Consider the following 22897-nt stretch of genomic DNA (forward strand, 5'->3'; position numbering starts at 1 on the left):
AGAGAAAATCTGGTGGAGGAGATGATTATACAAAAAAATTGTGACCAAATACTATTAGGGCATGAAAGAAGGAGCAGCTCAGAGGCCGGATAATGCAAACGCTTTGTTTTAGAGATGTGTTAACTAAACTCTAAGAAGGTTAAGAAATCTGCCCAGGTACACAGTGAGAGACAGACTTGGGTCCAGTACTCGGTGCTTCTGGTCACCTTGCTGATACTAGAGATGAGGACAGATAACCTTTGGCCATCCCTTCCACACTCCAATTTCACTGCTGATTTTGGGGGCTGGGGGGAAATTCTTATCTTCCCTGTTGTCCTGGAGCTCACTGTACACAGGGCCCATGTCTTACTCATTCTTGGCTCACTCAGCACTGTACAAAGCTTTGCCATGGTATGTGATCACTACATGTTTAATAGGATTTGACAGTGGACAAATGAATTTTCTCTTATAACAGAAGTTTTTAACACTACATTTTAACCAACAGCAAAGAAAAGGAAGCTCCAAAACTGAACCAGCAAGGATAAGGTCAACACAAGTGCATGGGAGTTCCACTGACCTCTACCTGGAACTTCAACACACACAGCCCAGCTCAAGTCTATGCCTTCCGACTCACAACTTGCTTAACCACTAAAATGCAAATTATTTGGAACTAAGATTTTCTGGCAGAGATAAGCAGTTTCCTCAGTATCTGTCATCTGTTTACAAGCAGGAGTGGACTTCTCGTAGCTCACCGTGGACTGAGAGCCACACAAGGGTCTGGGACTGGCATGGATCTTCCCGAGAAATGGGAAGGTTTATGATGGAAATTCTTCAGTGAGAGCTGTCTGCTCCAGTGAGAGCCGTCTGCTTGTTCTCTTGCAGATCTTCTTTGGATTAAGCTGAAATCCCTAAGAATGAAAAGTAAAGCCCCAGTCCCTGGGCCAATTTCACTCCCCACCTGCATAAGTCTCTTAAGTAATCTTCCCAAAGCCCAAGACCAGACGACTCAAGGAAATGGACTGGAAGCCAGTGGCACATTAGGAAAAGAGTTTAAATCCCATTCACTTCCCAACATTGTATTGCCAGTATTCTATGGGACACTGGGCTCAGTAAAGTGGAAAACCAGAAATATTGACATTGATACACTGCCAGCCAAAACAAACAAACAAAAAAAACAAAAAGAAAAAAGGCATCTACCAGCAAAAGGTGAAATAAAAGCTGGCAACAAGTAGCAGCTTCACAGTTTTTGTACAAATAGAAAATGGTCTGGTAACTCAGTTTTATTGATCTCATGCCAATCCAAGAGTAAAGGGAAGTTAAGTTTTGTCTGATTTGTTTTCAGCTGCTCTCCATCTTTACAGCATGTCTGTGAAAACTAGGTGATGATTCTGGTAGCAAAAGCCCCGAATTCTAAGCTCTTCTAAAATACTATGTTACAGAAAGCCCTTTCCAACTGTTTCTTCCCTATCTGTTAAGCACAGGACTGTTTTGCTTGCTGGGAGGACTATTTTAGCTGACTTGGTTCTACTTAAATGAGCAGCTCTTCCTAGAGAAGACACACCATCCCTCCACAGTCAGCTCTCTTCACAGCAGTAGGAATCCTGTAACTGCAGTCTCTGGTCTCTCTTATGATCAAGGTCAAGTATTTCTGAGACAAGTAGCTTGTGGCTGGGGACTCGCAAACAACACTGAAACGGACTTATTCTCTGGGACAGCTAATGAGCAGCTGGGCAGCAGTTGATTAGCGTCATGTGCCGAGAGAAAGTTAATGCCCCTCTTTGTGGAGAGCAGTCCTCCGCCGGTCCATTGTTCTGTGAGACCAGCTCAGTGGGCTTGGGCCCCTTGCCACAGAAGGCAATTGTTTGTTTTTATTGTTGTTTGTTTTCATTAATCTGCCTAGTTCAGACCTTTCAGGGCGGGTCAAAGTTAGACAAGCATTAGGAAAGAATGGGTCCTTTTCCACGCCAATCCTTGGCGCACATGAGGCCTTTGCAGTGCTTGGTTCACACACTTAATGCAGAGAAAAATGCTGTATGAAGATGTAAAAGGCCTGCGTTGTCAGGCGGGTGGGTGAGCCCTAGAGCACCCAGTCTGCTCCTGCTTCTGCGAGATGGAATGTGACGGCACAAGGAGGCCAATGTGGTCTGCTGAGAACGTCCCCTCAACTTCCCAGTTTCAAAATGTCAAACTGACAGAAAAGGTGAAAGCAGAGAACAACTATTTATCTAAATACTCTTCACTATAATTCACCAATTATTAACATTTTGACACATTTGCTTTCTCTCTCTCTCCTTCTCTCTATATAAACAAATTTTCTTTTTGGGGGGGTGATTCATGCCCCATCACCTCTGGGTGTAAGAAAGTCTCCAAAAAGTGAAAAAGCAGTAATTGGAGAAAGGCCAAGGGTTATGATCATCAGCAGGGTCCTAGACTAGAACTGCCAATGGTGAGCACAGGGTCCCTGGCCAACACAGAAGCATTCACCTTGATATCTGGATTCTCTTCTCAAGGGTCAGAGGCCCGGTGTGCAGAGGGTTAAGCGAAGTCAGTGCAAAGTCAGTGGCAAAGAAAAACCCTCTGGCCTGCCCACCAGACCTTGAGGAAATGATACTTTTCTGTTTCCCTTCTCCTTTGTCCCACTCCCATGTGGTTTCATCTCATTCCCTGGGAAAGAGATAATGCCACATCCCTTCCTGCCTCTGCTCTGGCAACTTCCTTCCTCACACCATTCCCATGGCGGGACCCAGGGCCACCACGTTAGAGCAGTTGGGGCCTGAAGCAGGCCAGGGGGCTCTCCAAGGAGGAAATGTTCTGTTTACTGGGAGTGAGGATTATGCCTGGGGGGGAATGGAGGCCTCTCCCCAGAGGTGCTGCTGTTGCTTTAATTTGCATGATCAGGCGCAGCTGGGGAGAATAATGTACTGACCAACACAGACAGACCATTTACATTTCTGAGACAGACTTTTAAAGAAATTATTAAATACAGCTCCTAACAAAACTCATAATGGCATTTTTCTTTAGGCAAACCCTGGGAGCTCAACTGAGGCAGGCACAGCTTGTTTTCCAGACACTGCTTCCATATGGGCGCCAACCAGTCACAGCCCCGGGGCAGAGGCGAGATGAGCGGAGCGAGCCCCTCTGCGGGGGCACTCTGGGGCCTCCCTGAGACCGAGCCAGGCCAGGCAGCTCCGGACTACCCGCCGGGGCTGAGGGCAGGAGCCTTGCTCACCCTGACTGGTCCGATCCGGGCAGGAGAAGAGCACCTCTCCCAGAGACAGCGGCCAGTGAGAAGCAAAGCGTGGAGCCCGGAAGACAATGTGCCCGACTGGGCTGTTCTGGCTAACTGCTGACTCGGGAGTTGGCGTGCTTTCTCAGACCTCAGCATTCTGCTTTCTTTGACTTCCAGCTTGCTTTTTCTCAGGCAGGTCTCTCTCTCCTCATGAAAATGTCTGAGGATGTCAACATAAAGTACGTTTTAAAGTCTTGGCCACCTCCCAGGCTGAGATCAGGTTAGAGTCTCAGGATGTGGGGGTATGCTCAGTCAGATCAGGGAGCGCTCACTGAAACGAGTCGTGCCTGTGCTCCCTCCTAGAAATGGGTAGGCACATTAACCACAAGGCTTCAGATGAAACACACATGAGTTAGCCAGCATATATTTTGCAAAATTACTCCCCCTCCACCCCTCAACTTCTCACCACTACTAATCAAGCATGCTAAATTGCAAATGAGAAGGATATGAACATTGGACAGAGCTCGATTCCTGACACCTCGCAGCTCTGTCGGGAGAGGGGTGTGCCTGACGGTCCTCTCATTAGGTGAAGCTGAGTGGTGAACAGGTTGTTTTCTAGCGCCTGGCGTGCCTGTGGGGTCCCTGACTCCAGAGCACTCACCGCATGGCAGCTGCACAGTCAGTCGCTCGCTCACTGGCCAGGGGATCTTCTCTGGCCTCCCAGGAGGCGCAATCCTGCTCACTCAACGGGCAACTCAACACGGCCCAGACCCCAACCTGTCCCCCTCCCAGGGCAGCGCCTGTCTTCAAATAGCCAGGACACACCATCATCCAGAGTTTTCCCATCATCACAGCACCCCTCACAATCCAGGATTCAAAGAGTCCCTGGGAAGCAATTACCTGCACAAGGGTGATCAAAAGAAGGGGGCTGTTTCCAGCCTGAGCCCGAGGTGTCACTTCGCTAAAGCAATGCAATGGATTTCAATAAAGAGGAATATCTGTTCCCATGTAGTCTGGTAGAGAAAGCAGAAAACTTTCGTTTTCACTGCACTCAGGAAATGGTTTTCATATATGTTAACCACAACTGGGTAATCTGTATAACCACAATATAGCTCCTCTTTAATAAATGGAAGATTTTTAAGCACTGCATCACTGACCACCAAAAAGAATTCCCACCCTCCATCTCTAAGGCAAGAAAAAATGATAAGGCTAAGTAGAGTCTCTTTCTTTAATCTGCCAGTCAGGGGTTGCTGAAGAAGCTTTTTCATTCAGAAATGTAGACTGTTTGATGAGGCTTCTGTCATCCAGCTCCACTGCTGAATGATGGATGAACCTTGAACAAATCCAGTTTCTCTGCATGCTGGGATCCCCTCAGAGTGTTTATGACCACGATCCACAATGGGTCATAAGGTAAATTCATGGCCAATAGGTGTGAAGAAGGAGCTTTAGCGACTGCTGCCTGGGAGATAAAGGTATGCTGAAACAAAGCTGGCCAACCCTGCCTGGCACAGATGGTTCAAGAAAATGAAAACAAATCAAACCAAACATCATTAACTAAAGATGCGAAGGGTGGACTGGACAGTTCTCCAATTCATCCTTGTATATTACTAGCCCTGGGAAACTTGGCGTCATTCTCTCGCTGCTGTGAGAGCAAGGCCTCTGTCCTCTGGCTCCTTGCCCTGAAGCCAGGAGTAGCCTGAGAGAGCAGGTGACCCTCTCCTTGGGGGCAAGTGGCTTCATGATGCCCTTCCTGTCACTGCAAGGCCCAGTTGGTAATTCAGCAAAGACTGCGTGAGCATGTTCACTATTCCTGCTGCCCAGAAGGAAGTTGCTTTGGAGCCAGAGGTACTGACACTGGTGGTCTCATTTGAATGATATTACTAAAACTAAAAGGGCATTCATGCAAAAACACACAAAACAACTCCCCTCCCCCAAACTTACCTAGTTGTCACGAAGAGTTTTCTAAAAGTGAAGATTAAGCTATTGAACTGATTTGTATTCTATGGATAAAAGAATGCTGGAAAAACTGGTGACACATCATTTTTTATTCTCAGTTAATACTTTTAAGAACAGCTTGACTGCAATACAATTCACATACTGAAGAAGTCACTCATTTAAAGTATGCAAGTCAATGGTTCTCAGTGTATTCAGTTGTGCAGCCACTATCACAGTCTAATTTTAGAACATTTTATCATTCTCTCAAAAAAACAAAAACAAAAACAAAAACAACTCCTCCTCCTCATACCCATTCATTAGCAGTCACCCCCATTCCTCCAGCTCCAGGCCAGGAGCTAATCTATGTTCTGTCTCTACAGATCTGCCTGTTCTCCCAGCTATCAATAATATCTGTATTTTACTATTTTTAAAATTTTTATTATTATTACTTTTTGTCATGCCATACACTACGCATCCCTTGACCAGGGATTGAACTCAGGTCCCCTGCAGTGGAAGCATGGAGTCTTAACCGCTGGACTGCCAGGGAAATCCCAGCCAGCTAATAATTTTAAATCGTAAGTTTAAGACTATACAGTTGGTATCTGTTGTAGCTAACTATAAGAAACACTTGCCCCATATATTGATGGTCATATATATATATATATAGATTTCATAAAAGCCACGAAAATCAGCATCTAGATTTCAGACAGGAATACTGGAGTATCTGAGCACTGCATATACACTAAGTCTTGAGGACATCACCACTACTCTGGAGCTGTGTTTTTAAAGCAGTGAGGTGCAGTGGCTTAGCATTCAGTGCAGAAAACTACCCCTGCCACTCAAACCTTTTTGTTTGTTTGCTTGTTCTAAAAACCGTTTGGGTGAGAAAATTGATCTGAGCCTCAGATAACTCATTAATGTGTGTGTGTGCCTGGTCACTCAGTCGTGTCTGACTCTGTGACCCCATGGACTGTAGCCCACCAGGCTCCTCTGTCCACGGGGATTCTCCAGGCAAGAATACTGGAGTGGGTAGCCATGCCCTTCTCCAGGGGATCAAACCCAGGTCTCCCGCACTGCAGGCAGACTCTTTACTGACTGAGCCAGCAGGGAAGCCCAAGTATACTGAGGATAATGATAAGCACCTTGGAGTGTGATGATTAAATGAGGTACTCATCAACCTAGCCCTTGACTGCCTTCGGTGTGCCGGACTCTGTTGGCCACTGGAGATAGAAACACAAATTTCTTAGCCTCATTAAAGTCATTTGCTCAAGACAGAAATGCAAACAAGTAATTAATTAGATTATGAGAAAACTAAGTGCTTTAGGAGCCTAACAGTGTGAGCTGGGGAAGGCTGTAGAGAGGGAGGGGGAGGTATCTGAAATGTGCAGGACAAGAAGGAATTTGCCAAGGAGACAAGGTGGGATAAGGAAGTCAACAAAGAGTAACCTCTGCAGCGTATGTGAAAGCGTTGAGCAGCACAACGCCTGGCACAGAGCAGAAAAGCAACACTTCTTGTCGTTCCTACTTTTATCCTCTCACGCCCTTAAAAAGATGCTTCTCTGTAATCCACAAACAAATTAAAACCTTGCTGCTGCTAGAGAAAAACTATGGATCTTTAGCAGTTGCTTGTTCTTTTTCTGAAGCTAATTCACCTTTGGCAGCAAAGTATATTTTAAATTTCTCCTGAAAAACTTCAAACCAAGAAAAGTTGATCTCCTTTGATCTAGAACAGTCCCCATGCCTATAGAAAGGCCCACAATTTGGACTTGTCCGATAGTTAATGTTGGCTGCTGTGGGGGCATCTGGGAGTCTTCTAGCACACAATCTTTGGACGGCTTTTCTTCATGGACACTCACTTCCTGAGTGATTTCATCCAGTCCCAAGGCTTATATACCAGTAAACTGCCTCTGACTCCCAAATGTCTTATTTTCAGCTCAGACCTTGCTCCCTAACTCCAGACTTTCACTAACTGCCCAGCAGACCTCGTCTGCAGCAGCTTTCCACACCTTAGCAGAAGGCACAGCACCTGACCAGGTACTCACCTCTCAGACCTGCTCTCCATGACTAACCCCACACTCACTCCACTGCAGGTACACACCCACCTTTGAAGGCCGAGACTCAAGCCATTCCTTCCACCTGAGATACCCTCTTCCAATAGAACATCTTGTTAACTTTCTCACCTCCCTCAAGTCTGTGCCCATATCTCAACTTCTCAGTGAGACTTACACTTACCATCCTGTTCAACACTCTAACCTTCACCCTCACCCCACGGTCCTGCTCCCACTACCCTCCTCAGATTTTTCTTTTCTTCTTAACATTCAGCATTTTCTAACACATCACATAATTTATTTATTATGTTTATTGTCCATCTCCCTCTTGGGGTGGAAACTCCACAAAGGCTGGAGCTGATGTCTGTTTCGATCACTCATCTAGCCCAAACACCTGGTACAACGCCTGGCACGTGGCAGGCACTTTTAATAAACATTTGTTAGAAGAGTGTATGAAAAAACATATCAACTTGGTACATTATAAACAGATTGCAATAAGGATATCTACTAAGGTAACAATTCTTGGTGTTGCCTAATCTCGTAGCTGCTGCGTATTCTTAGCTAGGTTTTCTGCACGAGAAATTAGCAGTTTAGACATGGGAAAGGCATTTGTTCATTGCAACAGATGGCAGATCCCTCCTTGAATGGCTGTCAGGAGCCTGGAATTTGTCCTAGGCTGGCCTCAGTGTCACTGGATAAGAGCCTGCAGAATGCTCAACAACCCTGCCATAAACCATAATCTGGTGGCCACAGGCTAAAATATCCTTATTGAAACACAGGTCAGGGACAGCATTAGAGGAATGCTGGATGAACCTTTGTTTTTTTGGTCTGTGACAAGAGAATTTGCACACATACACAAAAAACTGATATAAGCCTTCGTATTTTGTGGTAAATGAAGCTCTGGAACAACCAGGTCAGGAGACAGAAGGAAACACTTATGAGGGTCACAAATGAGTCTTTTTCTCTTGCCACTATCACTGCAGAGCAAAGCTGCTTTTGTTGGTTTGGTCTTGGGGGCTAGTTTTAAAGTCGTATACTGTACTATGTTATGAGCCAGAAGCAATGTCTGAGTCCAGTCTTGAAGCTAAAACCAACACTGGATGGATGTAATTGGAGCAATTAGCTAACTCAATATTCAGCCAACTGAATAACTTCTTGTCAGAAGCTGCCAGAAAGAATTATTCAGGTGTACAGGTTTGCTACCGGCAGCAAGCTGAGCTGCAGCAAAGACGACCGCTCCTTCCAGCTGCCACAACCAACTACGTCAAGGTAAGAGAATCATGCAGATAGGAGCTTTCTCTCTTGTTCAGTGGCACCTGAGCTGGTGGACACACTGGTTGGGATAAGATGGGAAGAGCAGCTAGAAAAAGAGGCAAAAAGAAGTGGGTTCTTCTCACTGCTGGTGGTCTGGGTGCCTGGTGAGAATAGAAGACCCTAAAAACGTTCAAAGGGGTGGGGGAATGAGGTCATACGCAAAAATTGAAGACTTCCAAATGGCTTGAGACTTCTAGAAGCCTGACTGTGGAGAAACGTCCTTACAATTCTGAAGAGAAATGCTTTCCCACCTCATGTTATATCCAGAAAAACCACTGCTAAAACGTAAAGACAGAACAAAGTCATCTTCAGACAGGCTAAGTTTCAAACATTTATCTCCTGCATAACATTTCCTCAGGATGTTACTGGAGGATGAGCTCTATTAAATGAGGGACCAGAAAGAGTAAGACAAGGAATCCAAGAGTCAGGGGAGCCACACAAACAGGGATGGAAGGCAGGCCCAGAACAACAGCTGCAGAGAAAGCCCCAAGAATAGAGTCCAGACCCGAGCAGAAGGATGGAAGACTTCAGAAGGGACTGGGGGTGGGGGTGGTACGGAAACGAACAGTCAAGAAAAGTATTGACGGGGATTTCACAGACCTGTGGGAGAGTTGGAAAAAATGCGACAGGGACATAGAAAACAAACTATGAAAGCAAACTAACAAATAACATGCTGGGAAAGATTGAAGGCGGGAGGAAAACGGGACGACAGAGGATGAGATGGCTGGATGGCATCACTTGACTCAATGGACGTGAGCTTGAGCAAGCTCTGGGAGATGGTGAAGGACAGGGTAGCCTGGCGTGCTGCACTCCATGGGGTCGCAGAGTCAGACATGACTGGGTGACTGAACAACAACAACAAATCAGACACAGACTTGAAAGGAAACACAAAGCTAGTCCACACCCGGGCTCAGGGAAGGGGCGGTACGAGAGTGTTATTAATTCCTTCTCTTTCAAATCAGGAGCTGGTGTTCCTTAAAGACTAGGATTAACAGTAAGTTAACAAATAATGTCTAAAATTGAAAAAAAAAAAAAAACACCCAATATACTAAACACAGTAGTTTAAATTATGGACAAAATAATACCAGAAGAACTAGCTAAAAGAGTTTAAAGTGGTTGCCTCTGAAAAGCAGGATCCAGAATGGGATCAGGAGCATGCAGAGTGCATTTGGATGTTTCACCCTATGCCTCCGTATGACTTTGAGCTGATAACAAATCTGGGTTAATAAATCTTAATGTTCCTTTCAGCAGGAAAAGAAAAGAAAGGAATGTTTCTGAGGAGTCAATCAGTCTATCTCTTCACTGGACAAGCTGGTGAAATGATCTCTTCCCCAGTTAAGTGCACTGCTGAAATGATTAAAGAGATGAAAGCTAGTACACTCTTCCAGCACTTAACAGAAAAGGTTTTGCAGAATCATTTATTCCTCAGTAGGTTTTGTGTGCTGTTAAGTTTTAGAAAGACAAAAATCTTTGAAGGCTGCCCCTTCAGATAGACACTGTGCTGCAGAGTCAAAGTAAATCATGGGAAACGGCTAAAACGGGACGTGCCTCCGTCAAATGAGAATTGGGAAGGGAAGTCCTGGAATGACACTGAGACTGTCATCAAACCAGAAAGTTTGTTTCAAACAGGGGGAGGAAAGTAAAAAGGCGATGAAAGGAAGTCTTTAAAGCTGCACTCCTAATTCACCTGCTGCTTGGGCTGGCCACCCCCCCAACCCCACCCCCGGAGAAATCACTCCTCCACATTTTCTACTTCAGTGACTGAGACATAGACAAACCAATTTAACTCTGTGAGAGGTCATGAACATTATTAATCATTAATACTCTGCAAGAGCCTCTGTGGAACAGAGATATTGCAGTGTCAGTTACTCACAATCATCTGGAAAGGCCACTGACCCCACCCCCTCCCACAGATCCAGGTGCTCCTCTTGAAGCACTGGATCCACTCCAGCTATAGAAGGTTTGCATCTTCCTTTTCCTGTAATTAATTAATCAAACAAAACCCTTTAAAACAACAGACACATGTGAAAAGGAATAGGAAAGAGGACAATAATAAGGACAAACTGTTGCAACAATCAATTCCCTCTGGCTAGCCAACCTTGTCAAGCCTGAAATGCTCTGAAAAACATCTAACTGGACTTTCCAGGGATGCAAACCCCAGAAAAAAGGCTGCTTACTGGCCAGTAGACCTAGCCTGGTGCTGCAAAGCAGAAACCATCAGCTAGAAACAGTGCAGGAGGTGGAGAAAGTTTTCACCAGGACGAAGGAGAGAGAGGGAGAAATGGTCAGGTAAAGCATAGGAAGAAGCCTCTTCCCTCACTTTTTTTTTATTATTCCAATAAACTGTCAGAATAAGCTAAAAAAGAAGCAAAACATGGGATATAGTCCAAGCACAATCTAAACCCTACCAGATTGAAAAAAAAGTCTGGAGAAAATAAAACTTCCTATTCAGCAGGTCAACCCATGGGCTAAGGGAATGCATATGGAGGGTGAGAAATGGCTCAGCTGCCCCTACAATTAATCTCCCCATCAACACATTCCAGGGACTCAACCAATTCAGCGATCCTCTGGAGCCAGCCATCTCTTTCATGTTGTCTTCCTGTCTTATAAAAGCTGCAACCTGCCCCCTTGCCAGGTTTCAAATACTCTCAGGTCTCTTGATTTACAATGAGACATGAACTATTAGAACATGAAGTATGTATTTTCCAGTGACTTCTTGCTGCTAGGGGTTGGGTGGGGGGAATTTTTATTTGGTTTATGCATATGGTCAAAATACAAAATGATCAAAAAGGGACCAATGAAAAATAATATCCTACCAGCCTCCCAGCCAGAAATTCTTTTTATCTGAAGCAACCGGTGTTACCAGTTCCCAGTGTCCTTCCAGAGTGTCTTTGCATGTGCAATCATTGTCAGTCCCCTCGCTATCTTCTCCAGTAGGACCTAATTTCCTATCTGAGAACCTAAATCTCCATATATTTAGTTTTTATTGGGGTCTGGAAAGAGAGCTCTGCCAGTCAGATTTTAAAAATCTGCTTCTTCCTGCCAGAGCTATTTCATGCATATCCAAGCAATATATATTTGTCTATACTCCCTCCCACCCTGCACATGAATTGACTGTAGGCCTCTACACTATTCTGCCCCTGGCCTTTTTCCCTGATTTATGTATTCCAGAGATCATTACACATCAGTACACAGGGTACTTTCTCTTTCTTCTCCAAGCTGCATGCTATCCTACTGTATGGAAGAACCAGAGATTACCAGACAGCCCCTACTTACAGACCTCGATGACAATCAGTTGTCACTACAAACACAGAGGGCCATACCCTTGTCAAAGCGCGGTTCTCAAACTTTGGGATCTCTGCCAATCTGGTGAAAAATAGCATGTCCTTGTTATTCAAATTTGTGTTTCTCTTTTTATTAGGGAAACTCAGCATCTTTTCTAATGTGTAAGAGACATTTACATTTCTGTTCTGCTAAGGGATTTTTTTGGCCCTTTTAAAAACTGGGTGAGCTCTTTCTCGATTCCATCTTTGCAGTAGCGGCAGCAGTGTCCGCGATCTAGTTGCCAACATGCAGCTCTTTGTCCGCGCCCAGGAGCTACACACTCCTGGCCAGGACACTGTGACTGGCCAGAAGACAATCGCCCAAATCAAGGCTCATGTAGCTTTGTTGGAGGGCATCGCTCCAAAAGATCAAGTCCTGCTCCTGGCTGGCACGCCCCTAGAGGATGAGGCTATTCTGGGCCAGTGTGGCGTGGAGGCTCTGAGCACTCTGGAAGTAGCCGGCTGCATGCCTGGAGGTAAAGTCCATGGTTCCCTGGCCCATGCTGGGAAAGTGAGAGGTCAGACTCCCAAGGTGGCCAAGCAAGAGAAGCAGCAGAAGACGGGCAGGGCCAAGAGTTGTATGCAGTACAACCGGCGCTTTGTCAATGTTGGGTCCACCTTTGGCAATAAGAAGGGCCCTAATGCCAACTCCTAAGTCCTCTGTATCTTGGCTTTCTCTAATAAAGCCACTTAACCCAATCAATCATTTAAAAAAAAATTAAAAACTGGGTGATTAATATAAATATATTTCTTATTGATTAGCAGAGGCTCTTACTAGGGAAACTTATACCTTGTTTGGATTTGAGTTGCAAATGAGTTTCTCCTAGTTTGTTATTAGTCTTTGTTTATCGTGGTCTTTGTCATAGGTTTTTCACAGTGTTTTTTTTTTATGAATGTATTGGCATTCTTTTAAAAAGGCTTCAAATGATCTAAATGTCCACTGACAGATGAATGGATAAAGATGTGTGTACACTTTAGTACTTTCAGTAACCTCAATGGCAAATTCAGGAAGGAGGAGGAAAGAATTTGGAAGCAGTGATGGGGTACAAGGAAGACATCTATTTCACCTCCAGGTCTTGGGAATTGTGAAGCATAGGAGAAAAAGCAGCTCCAGCCTGAGGCTGCTCAGGGGAAGCCATGATTCCAGGGGCCCACTTGGCCCAGTTTCAGTGAAGGCACAAGGTGAAGGGTTTATTCATCAAGGAAGCGGAGTCAGCAGGGGGTCAGGATGTGTCACCCCAAAATATGCCACTTTGGCCTTTTGATTTTTCTGAATTAAAGGTACTTGAGAAACAGCCAGTACAAAAAGGACAGTCTGACCCTCCCTGTCCCCCTCATCAGCAGGTGATAACCCCCCACAGGAAAGGGAGCAGAGGGGTTGAGGGCATCCTTATCACCAGCGAGAGGGAGTCTAGGGCTGAGAACGCCGTATAAACACAGTGTGCTACTTCTTCACCAACTCACTGCCCCGAGCCCAAACCCCTTTGCTCAACCCTTCACCAATCTATGGTTTCTTTGTCGAAAAGGTATAAAAGCTTCCCGTTTCAGTCACTTCTTTGAGTCTCTTATTTTATGAAACTCTGGTACATACAAAATTAAGTTTATTTTTCTCCTATTAATCTATCCTATGTCAATTTAATTATTAGCCTAGTGAAAGGATCTAGGAGGAGAGAAGGGAGATCACTGGGTCCCGAGTACAGGTGGGTAAGAGAGGCTGGGCAGGGGCCGGGGGAGATGAGCATCTCAAAGACGAGCAGAGACTGGAGACCTGGCCGCGTGGGGGCATCCACGGCAGACGGCAGAGCACCCTGGACTGCGGACCTCTGGGCAGCTGCCTTTACCTGCGTCTACAGGGGTCAGTGCTGTCAGCAGCAGGCAGCGGCTCACGTTCCAGACTACTGACCTAAGCATTTTCTGCTGTGTTCTTCCCCTTTTATTAATGCTTCTGTTTCCCCCTTGAATTTTCCTGGACAGCATCCCTCTGGTAATTCTCTAAAATAGGGATCATGAGTAGGAAACAGTTCTTGCAAACTTGACAAACGCCTTCACTGGATCTCAGTACCTGGGGGACAGCTTTCCTGGGTATGGGCTCTGAGGTCCTACAGTGTTTTCTCTCAGATCTCTGAATATATTGCTTCATTGTTTTCCTGCATCCAGCGCTGCCAATAAGACTCTGATACACCAACCTGATTCTGGGCTGAACTGTTTACTCTATCTCAAAGCTTTTAGGATTTTTCCTTATCTTTAGTCTTTTGAGACTTCCACTGTATGTGTAAAATGTAAGCCCTCTTAATACATTTATAGTGGGCCCTTTCATGCTAAGGATTATTTTCTTGTTTTGGAAACTTTCTTCCATTATGTCTTTGGGTATTTGCTCCCCCTGTTTATTTTTCCTCTCTTCTCCCAGAACTCATATTCTGTGGACCCTGAAACTTCTGAAATGACTCTTTTTGTTACATTTACTTTTCTGTCCACCTATTTCTTAATTATTTTAAAACCTAGGAAAATTCTTCGGAGTTCTCCTCTGCTCACTGTTAATTCCTTTTAGTTGTATCTATTAGGCTACGGAGTCTCTTTAATGAGGTTCTAGCTAAACAATCATGTTTTATTTCCAAGATCTAGGCAACAATTCATTCTTTCCCATAAGAGTCTGTTCTTGTTTCATGAATTAAAGATTTTCTTTTTATTCCTTGCAGGGTATAAACACATTTCCCTTTAAGTCTCCTTCCTTAGGTTCTATTTACAGTAATTGGATTCTCCAATGTTAGCTCTTCAATTTCTTGAGTTTGTAGTTTCTCTCTCATGATGCTGGTTTTCCTGGGGTTTGCTGTTGTGCGTGCTCAAGTGAGGTTCTAGCTCCTTAGTGTGGAAATGCTCCTTCCATTTACCACAGCCAAATCCAGAAATTATGGGGGGATGGGGGGGGGGGTGGGACACGCAGAGCTTTTAGATTCTGGTTTCCACCTTTAATATGATTCCATCTGCTTTCTGTCCTTCAGGAATTCCTCAAACTTTTAGACTATCCAGGACATCCTTTCTTCCCAACAGTTAAAGACATATAGCTTTCTGACATATTTAGGAATTTGGGGCGCACTGGGGCACCTGTGTGGCGGCATGTGTTCAACTCACCATCTTGAGCCATCTTAGCAGTGGCCATTTAGCACTGACCAGACAGAGAGTGTTTAAATACAAACCACCAATACTAAGAACCTTACAGATAAATGCCTTACAGTAGAAGACAGATTCCTTGGAAGTCTCTAAGTGGTACATGGAGAAGACGATAGATCTATTTACTTCTTTTTGCTTACCTCCTTACAAAGCCTATCGCTTTTCATGATTTCTCAGCTACCAGATTTGGGATGCTTCATTTGGACAAACTCTTCTGGCCAAAGAAATAATAATTTTAAGTTAATTAACAAGCATTTTGGTTTTCTAAACCAAATGTAAAACACCAGCCTAATGAGTCATCAAACAGTTCATTAGAATCTAATCAACTAATAAAATCACATTTCTAGAACTGCAAAGCTGAGAAATGATCCTATAGCAGAGCTATCTACAACAACCCTGGGGACTCCTTTAAAAGACAGAACATAATCAACAATCAACTGCTAAAAGAAAAAGTAATCTGGGAGAAGAAATAATGTTTGGTTCTGAAAGATAACCAAATTTAAAGGAGCCTATTTTTCCTCTAATAAGCTGAAGAGAGGATCTGCCTCCTTTAATAAATGCTGGGTTCATAACGTTTACTTATAGAAGCAAACTCTCCTTTGCTTTCTCCTATACTGAAATGTTTACAAAGAACTCAAATACTTCTGTTGCTCAATTCAAAGCAGTTTCTAGTCAGAGTAATGGGTGGGGAAATCCTTCAATAAAACATCACTGCCTTGGGGTGAAATGCAACATGACAAAAACAAGACCAGCTTTATTAAGGTTCTGCAGTAAGAGGAAAATAATTCTTTTAATGATATTTCTGTCTGCAAGTGAAGTGAATGTTCAAGTAAAACATTTTCAGAAATTGAGGCTGCTTTGGTGGACTCGGCTTCTCTGCAGTACAGGTTCTTTTCTTCCTCTTCTGTTTCTCATTTGCCAAGTAAGAGTTAATTCATAAATTAGTGGCATGTTTCAACTCCATAGAAAGCTTCTAAGGAGAGGGTCAATGCAAGGACCAAGATCTTCATTAACTCATTAACAAGACAGGTCACTGTGGCCTCAGGGTGATTTATCAGCAGGAAAGCCTCAACTGGTAAGGGCTGCTTGTTTCCTGCACATCTCAAAATTCAGAATGGAGAGGTAGACTCCACTGTGAGTCTGTTTCCTGACTTGGAAGGAAAGAAAATATTTTCACGATGACTATTCTTTTCTCAGGCTGGTGTTACATTTGGTCCAAAGGCACAATGGCCAAACATGGGGCTTCTTCTCCCAGAGCACTTTCTAAATGCTTTTTTGTTCCCAGGTAATTATGTTCTAATGGTGCTACGCATAACCTCACTGGGCTTCACCAACGAGGCACAAGTTTTTAAATGAATTTTTATGTAAATATTAATAGCTGTCAATTAGGCAAGTTTCAGCAGTAATTGCCGGCCCCTCCACCTGCCACCACATACCATCAGCTACAATTCTCCCTGGGGGCTGCTGTTCCTAATTGTGAACTACTGGTCACAGTCCAAAATGGACCCAAATCTATTAGTAACCCTATGGAAACCCAACTGGTTTTGCTCTAATGTTCAGGAAGGCTTTCTTCTGTAACACTGAGCTGGCATATACCTTGAGGAGGACAGTCATGAATAATTGAGCAATCACTGCACTGTCAAAAGAAGACAGGGAGTTTCTCTCCAAAATATGTGACTAGTTGGATTAGCAGGGAGCTTAAAGCAAAACTCCAAAGTAAAACCTCTCAGTGGGGGTATTATAAGTAAAGCTCCCATGCACTCGGCGTTGCTCTGTCTTTTAAGACTCGAGAAGGCTTCTGTGGCCTTATTGCAAACAGCAGGTTGCAACAGGGAAGAGGGAGAGAAAAAAAGGACTTGATTTCTCACCCTCCCCTCCTAGCCCTGAACCAGCAGTCCTGACACACCTTCCACAGCGCCAAGGAAAGGCAGCCCCACAGTATTTCTGGAGGAAGTAAAGCTGCTGTGTTTTCTCCCTGCCTCTGGGGTTCTGCATCTGCCACCACGTCCAAGGCTCCCTTTCTGTGTTCGGTTTGTTGCTCTTCTCCGGCAGCCCGCTCGGGAGGTAGTGTGGAGCAACTAAGACCTAGCCGCAGGCACTCCTCAGCCTCTCTGAGTGTCCATTCCCGTGGTCTCTTTCATTTCTAAAACTCTACTGGCATTTCCTTAATTCCTAATACTTGTAACTCAAGGGGTGTCGAAAGCTGTAGGAACAGAATATCAGTTACATTGTTCCTGGAGACCCCAATCTTCAGCAAAGGTAGAAAAGGCTAACAACGTTATTAAGAGACATCTGCGTAAATTAACTCAAGAGCCTCAGGACAATTGGCTTAAAGTTCTACCCATAGCTTTAAAGAGGGCTTGGACTGCCTTTAAAAAGGAAGGACTGTCCCCCTTTGAATGTATCTATGGAAGACCCTTTTTACACATAGACATTGTTATAGACCCTGAAGCCCTAGAATTAACTAACTATGTGACTCAGCTTTCAGCCTTTCAAGGGGCATTGTGGAAACTCCAGGAGGTGAGTCCTGACCCCGCCTCTGAGTCAAACAAGCCACTGTCTGAGCCAGGCATGGAGGCCCTGATAAAGACGTTGGGGTCTGGAGGCCAGTCTCTCGAGCCCCTCTGGGAAGGCCCTTTCCAGATTATTCTTTCTTCTCCCACAGCTGTCAAGGTGCAAGGAATTGTCCTGGGTGAAACCACACTGAAGTTAAAAAGCGGCACCCTGGCCAAAACTACACAATGTCATTTTACGTCTTCATCCTCTGTGCTCTCACCTTTTACTTTTCAGATGGGCCTGATAATCTATGTGGGCCTGCTTCTGCTGACTCCAAAAGTCCTGAGTCTGCCACCTGACCCTAAAGACAATGCCTTCCTGTCCTGGACTCTTTCCTACGCTGCATTCCACAATCGGTCTAATTGCTGGGTCTGTGGACCTCCCCCCCCCCCCTGCCATCAATTGAAGGTATAACATGGTGCGTTTCTCCATTTCAAGAAAAGGACTTTCTTCACTCTGCAAAAACCTTCACCAACAACAATCATATGTGACTCCTCTTCTTGATCTGATGACATCTAACAATCCTGAGATGGACTGATGTAACTATGGACATAATATAACTTTTAATTTTGATTATGTTTTAACTTGGTTTAATGACTATTTTGCTGCATATAAGAAGGTAAATGGGTCTAGATCTGGTGGTTTTCTACCTGATACTTATCAAATATGGGATGAGGTCATATGGCTAACTCCTAAAAAGGGACGCCTATTATCTAATGCTCCCATATGCTGGGAACAAATACAGCCATCTCCAGAAGCTAGCCGACAACTTAATGATAATGATTGGAAACAACTGGGATTTTTGCCCCAAGAAATATGCACTACAATCATTCCTGTGTTTTCCAACCCCAGTTCAGGTCCTCCTTTTGCCTGGCCAGGCACTCATTGGGACTGGACCTCTCAGTCACACTGGTTTGCTCCAAACGGGACCGTCTGGATATGTGGCTCTTACCTATGGGCGTGGCTTCCCCCTGGCTGGATAGGGAGATAAACCCTAGGTCTAACTTTTACTCATGGCTTCTGGATCTTCCCCATTGCTCAGACGATAAAGAATCTGCCTGCAGTGCAGGAGACCTGGGTTCGATCCCTGGGTTGGAAAGATCCCCTGGAGAATCCCATGGACAGAGGAGCCTGGTGGGCCACAGTCCATGGGGTCGCAGAGAGCTGGACACGACTGAGTGACTAACACTACACTAACACCTGTACAGCACACACATTCAAGCTAAACACTTTAATACGCACTCTAAGTGCCTCAATATCCCAGGCCACACCAAGGATGTTCCCAGTTGCTGGCATGCTGCCACAAAATTCACTAACAGTACCAATCTGTGGAGTTTGCTACACTAGAGGTTTTATAATCCTCTGTTGACATTAGAATTTATTTTTTACTATAAAATGCAGAGAATAGTGGTGCTTTCTAATCGTTGTTGTTGGGAAGAAAATCTTGGAGCTTTGAACAACCGTTACTCACAGTAGTCACAAATTGATGCTGGCACTTCTGTTTTCACTGAGAAAGTTAGAATAACAGGAACTTATGTGTACACAACTCTGCTGTGTCTCTGCTTCCTAAAAGCTTTGGCAAAAGAGCGTTTTCTTTACCAGCTGACTTGTTAACAGAAAGGCTGTAAAAGTTTGTTTAATTAGAACAAGAGGGGCAGGTAGCAAGGAGATCACTGCTGGCTCATCACTTCCCACCCCCAGGGCTGTCAAAGACATATGCAGTGGTTTCTGACTGACTCCTGCAGACTCCTGCTTCCTGTGTATCAGAGTGCCTGTTTCTCTATCTGCACATGAAAGCAGAAGAGGCATTCTTCCTCTAGGCTCTTATTTGGGAGAAGAAGAAAAACTACTTTGAGGTTAGGTGGTTAGGTTAAAGTCAGGAACCTCATCTTGCCTCTGGAAGAATCCTAAGATCAATGATTCTCAATCATGGACAATTTTGCCCCCAGGGAACATTTGGCAATGTGTGGAGACATTCTGGGTTGTCATCACTTGGGGAGACGGAAGAGGTATGACTGGCTTCAAGTGGGCAAAGGCTGGGGAAGCTGCCGAACAGCCCACCATGCACAGGCCAGTGCTCCACGACAAGGGACTATCCAGCCCAAAGGTGAGGGCAGCAGGGCCTGAGACGCCCTGCCTGAGGGGCAACGGCACTCCCGCCACCCCCGGGAGCAGGTCTGCTGCGAGGAGGACAGAGGTGTCCCTGACACCGCGTGCTGAGCTCCTTGGAAACAGACGAGATTCAAGGTCTGGTCCATCAGTGAGCATTCCCCACAAGCTCCAACTTCTGCTTGTTCTTAGGAAGATGGGAGACTGGCTTGGAAACTAGAAAAAGTCTCTACACTGAATTCAGACTCTACTGCATGATAATAAACGTTTCCAAATAACATTCTGCAAAACGCTTTCACATTTTAGCTGGTTAGATAACCAAACAAAGGTAGCACTAAATAGTCAGTCTTCTCTGTGTGCACACATTCTGTCTTGTTTCACGGCAGTTCCTTTGTTGAGGATTCTACTTTTGAGCAGTCTTCAAGTAGCCTGGGTACAGCCTGGCTACAATTCCTTCACACTGATGTGTTGATTCCATCTTTCTCCAGCAAAAAACGTGCTGGACCACATCATGTAGATGAGAAGCAAACTCTAATGAAATTGTTCCAAGATGGACAGGAATTTTAGGGAAAATATATGTCTATGATAAAACAGTCTTTAGGAAAGCATGAGCCCCCCCAGAGTACATGAGGAGAGCCTGGGAAGGAGGTCATGACTTCATCACTACTTCAATTGTTTTAAAAGCTTCCAAACAGAAACTAAGCAATAAGCTTTGGAACTGCCTTAGCTAGTACACTAAGTAGAATTCTCAAAGGTGGTCTGATGAGCTAAAAATGATCAATATCCTAATATTGACTAACCCTACCCTTTTCTGCTGTACTACTCTACATCAGTTAATAAATGCAAAATCAGTTCACGCATGGTTAATTTCCTAAGGAGGCAAAGAAAAGGAAATAATTTGGTGGATGATTTGATAACTGTATAGACTGAGCAGCAGACGAGTACGCGACATTTCCTGCAGAATTTTTAAAAAGCATTTGCTTTGGGTAGAATAGCCATTTTGACAATATTAATTCTTCCAATCCATGAACACGGTATGTTTCTCCATCTGTTTGTGTCCTCTTTGATTTCTTTCATCAGTGTTTTATAGTTTTCTATGTATAGGTCCTTTGTTTCTTTAGGTAGATATACTCCTAAGTATTTTATTCTTTTTGTTGCAATGGTGAATGGTATTGTTTCCTTAATTTCTCTTTCTGTTTTTTCATTGTTAGTATATAGGAATGCAAGGGATTTCTGTGTGTTAATTTTATATCCTGCAACTTTACTATATTCATTGATTAGCTCTAGTAATTTTCTGGTAGAGTCTTTAGGGTTTTCTATGTAGAGGATCATGTCATCTGCAAACAGTGAGAGTTTCACTTCTTCTTTTCCTATCTGGATTCCTTTTACTTCTTTTTCTGCTCTGATTGCTGTGGCCAAAACTTCCAACACTATGTTGAATAGCAGTGGTGAGAGTGGGCACCCTTGTCTTGTTCCTGATTTCAGGGGAAATGCTTTCAATTTTTCACCATTGAGGGTGATGCTTGCTGTGGGTTTGTCATATATAGCTTTTATTATGTTGAGGTATGTTCCTTCTATTCCTGCTTTTTGGAGAGTTTTAATCATAAATGAGTGTTGAATTTTGTCAAAGGCTTTCTCTGCATCTATTGAGATAATCATATGGTTTTTATCTTTCAATTTGTTAATGTGGTGTATTACATTGATTGATTTGCGGATATTAAAGAATCCTTGCATTCCTGGGATAAAGCCCACTTGGTCATGGTGTATGATTTTTTTAATATGTTGTTGGATTCTGTTTGCTAGAATTTTGTTAAGGATTTTTGCATCTATGTTCATCAGTGATATTGGCCTGTAGTTTTCTTTTTTTGTGGCATCTTTGTCTGGTTTTGGAATTAGGGTGATGGTGGCCTCATAGAATGAGTTTGGAAGCTTACCTTCTTCTGCAATTTTCTGGAAGAGTTTGAGTAAGATAGGTGTTAGCTCTTCTCTAAATTTTTGGTAGAATTCAGCTGTGAAGCCATCCGGTCCTGGGCTTTTGTTTGCTGGAAGATTTTTGATGACAGTTTCAATTTCCTTGCTTGTGATGGGTCTGTTAAGATCTTCTATTTCTTCCTGGTTCAGTTTTGGAAAGTTATACTTTTCTAAGAATTTGTCCATTTCATCCAAGTTGTCCATTTTATTGGCATAGAGCTGCTGGTAGTAGTCTCTTATGATCCTTTGTATTTCAGTGTTGTCTGTTGTGATCTCTCCATTTTCATTTCTAATTTTGTTAATTTGGTTCTTCTCTCTTTGTTTCTTAATGAGTCTTGCTAATGGTTTGTCAATTTTGTTTATTTTTTCAAAAAACCAGCTTTTAGCTTTGTTGATTTTTGCTATGGTCTCTTTAGTTTCTTTTGCATTTATTTCTGCCCTGATTTTTAAGATTTCTTTCCTTCTGCTAACTCTGGGGTTCTTCATTTCTTCCTTCTCTAATTGCTTTAGGTGTAGAGTTAGGTTATTTATTTGGTTTTTTTCTTGTTTCTTGATGTAAGCCTGTAATGCTATGAACCTTCCCCTTAGCACTGCTTTTACAGTGTCCCATAGGTTTTGGGTTGTTGTGTTTTCATTTTCATTCATTTCTATACATATTTTGATTTCTTTTTTGATTTCTTCTATGATTTGTTGGTTATTCAGAAGCGTGTTATTTAGCCTCCATATGTTTGAAGGCAGTCTATAGATTCAATGCAATCCCTATCAAGCTACCAACGGTATTTTTCACAGAACTAGACCAAAGAATTTCACAATTTGTATGGAAATACAAAAAACCTCGAATAGCCAAAGTAATCTTGAGAAAGAAGAATGGGACTGGAGGAATCAACCTGCCTGACTTCAGACTCTACTACAAAGCCACAGTCATCAAGACAGTATGGTACTGGCACAAAGACAGAAATATAGATCAATGGAACAGAATAGAAAGCCCAGAGATAAATCCACGAACCTATGGACACCTTATCTTTGACAAAGGAGGCAAGGATATACAATGGAAAAAAGACAACCTCTTTAACAAGTGGTGCTGGGAAAACTGGTTAACCACTTGTAAAAGAATGAAACTAGAACACTTTCTAACACCATACACAAAAATAAACTCAAAATGGATTAAAGATCTAAATGTAAGACCAGAAACTATAAAACTCCTAGAGGAGAACATAGGCAAAACACTCTCCGACATAAATCACAGCAAGATCCTCTATGACCCA

General features: G+C 43.7%; 2 protein-coding genes across 2 annotated transcripts in view; one reads left to right on the top strand and one right to left on the bottom strand.

Annotated features, from left to right (window-relative positions):
* Positions 1–22897, bottom strand: part of LOC133053091 (craniofacial development protein 1) — a 102354-nt gene that overhangs the window by 17643 nt on the left and 61814 nt on the right. The window lies entirely within an intron of this gene.
* On the top strand, positions 12076–12527 carry LOC133049923 (ubiquitin-like protein FUBI). Its single transcript, XM_061133968.1, has one exon. The coding sequence runs from the start codon at positions 12076–12078 to the stop codon at positions 12481–12483; it is 408 nt and encodes a 135-aa protein (XP_060989951.1). The 3' UTR covers positions 12484–12527.

Source organism: Dama dama, chromosome 4 (genome assembly GCF_033118175.1).
Source record: "Dama dama isolate Ldn47 chromosome 4, ASM3311817v1, whole genome shotgun sequence".
In the NCBI taxonomy this organism is placed as follows: domain Eukaryota; kingdom Metazoa; phylum Chordata; class Mammalia; order Artiodactyla; family Cervidae; genus Dama; species Dama dama.